Below are 3,466 nucleotides of genomic sequence, written 5' to 3' on the forward strand. Positions count from 1 at the left end.
TCCCGTTTTGGGTCGCCTCCTCCCTCGGTGGGGCCCACAGATATTGACCTCTCTTTTCGAACACAGGTCTCGGCAGCAGCAGCAGCAGCAGCAGGAAGCCAGGAACTGTGTGTAACCAACTTCAGCAACTTTTTTTTGGCAGCGTGATGGTGGTTAAAAAAAAAACTGCAGAGAGTGTTTTTTTTTTCTCAGTGTCACTGTTTGAATGTCAACACGACAAGACTGATAAATTAAAGTTTTTAATTCTGCCATGAATGTGGACAAAGTCTGTGGGAAACAGCTGACCTTTGACACAGTTGAATAATATTTTTGTTCAAGTGCATTTCACTCAATTTTTATTAAAAACATTTTTATAATTAAAATTTTTTCCACAGTCCTGTATGTGTCTTAAGGGTCTTCTCTGATTGGACCACGACCTCCCAGTAAAGACAGAATCCTCTCCACTGACACTAACTTCTCTCCGTATCTCTCTCTTTTTTTTTTGTTTCTGCCTCAGTATTTTTCTTGGCACATACAATGTGAACGGACAGGCGCCAAAGGAGAGCCTCAGTCCTTGGCTGAACTCCACCGTCCTCCCTCCCGACATGTACTGCATTGGGTGAGTACTGTTTGTTCTACACTCACACACTCTCACACACACGGACAAACACTGCAGCCAATCCTAAACCACCATTCACACTAATATTCACACTGACATTCACAGCTGAGTGAGTCAGTTCAGAGTGAACGTACAGATACAAACGTCTCTGACGTGACTTTACTGTCAGTTGTTTAAATGGAAATGTTTAGTACAGTGGTTCTCAAAAATGGTTCCCGTATCTATTGTGGTACCTCGGCTCCCTCTGGTGTCAACTTATGTGTGTATATCTGTGTACTACCAGTTGTAGTACTACTTCGTTGAAGACAAAGCAATAAATAGTCAAAATTATTGATTCCCAAAGACTGGGTCGAGACCCTCAGGTGGGTCGCAAGAGTTTTTTTTTGGGGGGGGTCTTTTCACATCGTGTTTCCCAGGAGTTTAAGAATAATGTCTATTGACTTGGGTCGCGAAGGTTTGTGACTTAAAAAAAAAAGTTTGGGAAACACTGATTTAATAGAAATAAATTCTCTAAAACGTCGTTACAGAAGAACTGAAACACAAACGTGTTGAACATTCGACTTTGTGTCCAGTTTCCAGGAGCTCGATCTCAGCAAAGAGGCGTTCTTTTTCAACGACACTCCTAAAGAGATGGAGTGGACCAACGCCGTGGGCCGGGCCTTACATCCAGATGCCAAGTACGCCTTAGTAAGAAAACATTTTTTTTCTAGATCTAAACTTAAAACAAAAACCATATTTTGCATTTTATGAAAGTAGCTTCAAGTCAATTTTAGGCCCAAGGATTTTTTTACTACAAATAATTCTCTCTGTGTTTATTTTGTTGTTCCGAGGACTTTCTACATTCTCACTTTCATCTTCTTCCTGTTTTTGATGCTGACTGTTGTCGGTTTTGTTCCTTTTTCTTTTTCTTCCCTGACTCTTTTCTTGTCTGTTGTCTGTGAGCTCCACAGCTCCAGTAATGATGTGTCATTTCCTCTTTAGTTTTTCTCGCTGCTGCAGACTCTGCTAAATGACACTCACGCCACACTTTAACAACAGAACACACACTGTTTCAACAACACTGAACCCTGAAGAATTTGACAGTTTTTTTTCTTCTTTTCTTTCTTGTTTTTGTTCCAGTGTCAACGTTCAACGTTTCACTTGATTTCAGTCTGTACTGTGTAGATCTGTGCTGATTCCAAAGACTTAATTAGAGTTAATTAGGGTCAGCAGCCTGGCTGACCTGCTCATNNNGTCTGCGACCCATATATTTTCTTGCCTGGATTAACGTTGTTAAGAATAATCAAAGAATGTATATAGGTATATGTTTTTATGTATGTATGTATGTGTGCATACATGTATTTCCATATTTCCATGTATTTCCATCATTTTCTGTTGTCACAGGTGAAGTTGGTGCGTCTGGTCGGCATCATGCTGATCTTCTATGTAAAGAAGGAACACGCAGAGTTCATATCGGTGGTGGAGGCGGAGACTGTGGGCACTGGGATCATGGGAAGGATGGTGAGTAAATGTTTTAAATTCTCACGCTGAAGCTTCAGTCTAACTGGTCGAAATCAGGTTTATTTTTAACTGAACCGACTCAGCAGTTCACGTCAGGTTTCGTCGACTTATTTCATCTCAGTCCACAGTTTATTTCTAACCCACCATTTCAGAGTTGGTTGTTTTGGTCTGGCGTGTGTCATTCAGTGAACAGCAGATGGTCTGCAGTAATGACACAGCAGCTTGTGTTTATTATGGTCTGCAGCAGGGAACCACTGAAACATGACAGCATAAAACTGGCCCACCTGCTCGGAGCATCAGAGCATTTTTTTTTTTTGTGATCACAAGCTCGGACGTTATGTGACTGAACGTGTTTTTGTTTTTTTTTTGTCAGGGTAACAAGGGAGCTGTGGCAATCCGCTTTCTGTTTCACAACTCCAGCATCTGCGTGGTCAACTCCCACCTGGCCGCGCACATCGAAGAGTACGAGAGACGAAACCAAGACTACAAAGATATCTGCAGCCGACTGCAGTTTCGACAGCTGGATCCCACGCAGCCTCCAGTCACGATCATGAAGCATGAGTAAGAACCACCCAGATGCTAACAGTGCTATGTCCGGGCCACATCTAATTATAACTTCCATAATGGCTTCATACTGTATTTAATTATTAATTAGCTATTTTAAAATTCTCCTTTTAGGAGTTACTGGTCCAAGGCTGCACTTTGAGTTTATTTGTGTCACTGAATGAAATCCAAGTCATTTCAAAACACTTTTCATTATTTATATATTGACTTGAAAATTGTACATTGCTATGTGTAATTTTTTTTTCTTCATTTTTTATATATTTATATATTTTACTATATAAGTCTAGTGTGGCTGAAGGTGATGAAGTGATGCTGCTTGACCTTGAACACACCTAGTAGAAATGCATTGTTATAACTGTAATTCATGGTCAATGAACGCTCTATAAAGCAGCATAGACTGTGATATAAGGCATTTAAATACTTTTTATCATCCGGCGGGCCACACAAGATGACTTGGCGGGCACCTTTCGGCCTGCGGGCCTTGAGTTTGATGCTTGAGATAAAGAATGCTTTTTAAAAAGACACATTTTTCGGCCCACCGTAAAGCACTTCCAAGCTAATGTCATGGCCGATCACTGGCCGATTGTTGCATCTCTAAAAGCCACGCACGCTGTTACTGTTTTACATTTTTTCATTTATATTTTTCTGTCTGCGTCTTCTCAACGTTTTCCTTCAAAGTGCGGTCTTATGGATCGGAGACCTGAACTACAGAATCACTGACCTGGACGTCAGCAGTGTGAAGGAGCTCATCGACAAGAAGGACTTTGAAACACTGCACAGTTATGATCAGGTACCAGCAGTCAG

General features: G+C 41.1%; 1 protein-coding gene across 1 annotated transcript in view; it reads left to right on the forward strand.

The window, feature by feature from the left end:
- Window positions 1-3,466, forward strand: part of inpp5b (inositol polyphosphate-5-phosphatase B) — a gene marked incomplete at its 5' end in the record, with an annotated part of 15,696 nt that overhangs the window by 7,928 nt on the left and 4,302 nt on the right. The window contains 5 exons of the mRNA XM_025061450.1: window positions 497-598; window positions 1,171-1,285; window positions 1,982-2,098; window positions 2,472-2,659; window positions 3,341-3,461. Coding sequence (XP_024917218.1) covers window positions 497-598; window positions 1,171-1,285; window positions 1,982-2,098; window positions 2,472-2,659; window positions 3,341-3,461 — 643 coding nt within the window. The remainder of the gene's footprint in view (window positions 1-496; window positions 599-1,170; window positions 1,286-1,981; window positions 2,099-2,471; window positions 2,660-3,340; window positions 3,462-3,466) is intronic.

Source organism: Cynoglossus semilaevis, chromosome 13 (genome assembly GCF_000523025.1).
Source record: "Cynoglossus semilaevis isolate Cse_v1.0 chromosome 13, Cse_v1.0, whole genome shotgun sequence".
In the NCBI taxonomy this organism is placed as follows: domain Eukaryota; kingdom Metazoa; phylum Chordata; class Actinopteri; order Pleuronectiformes; family Cynoglossidae; genus Cynoglossus; species Cynoglossus semilaevis.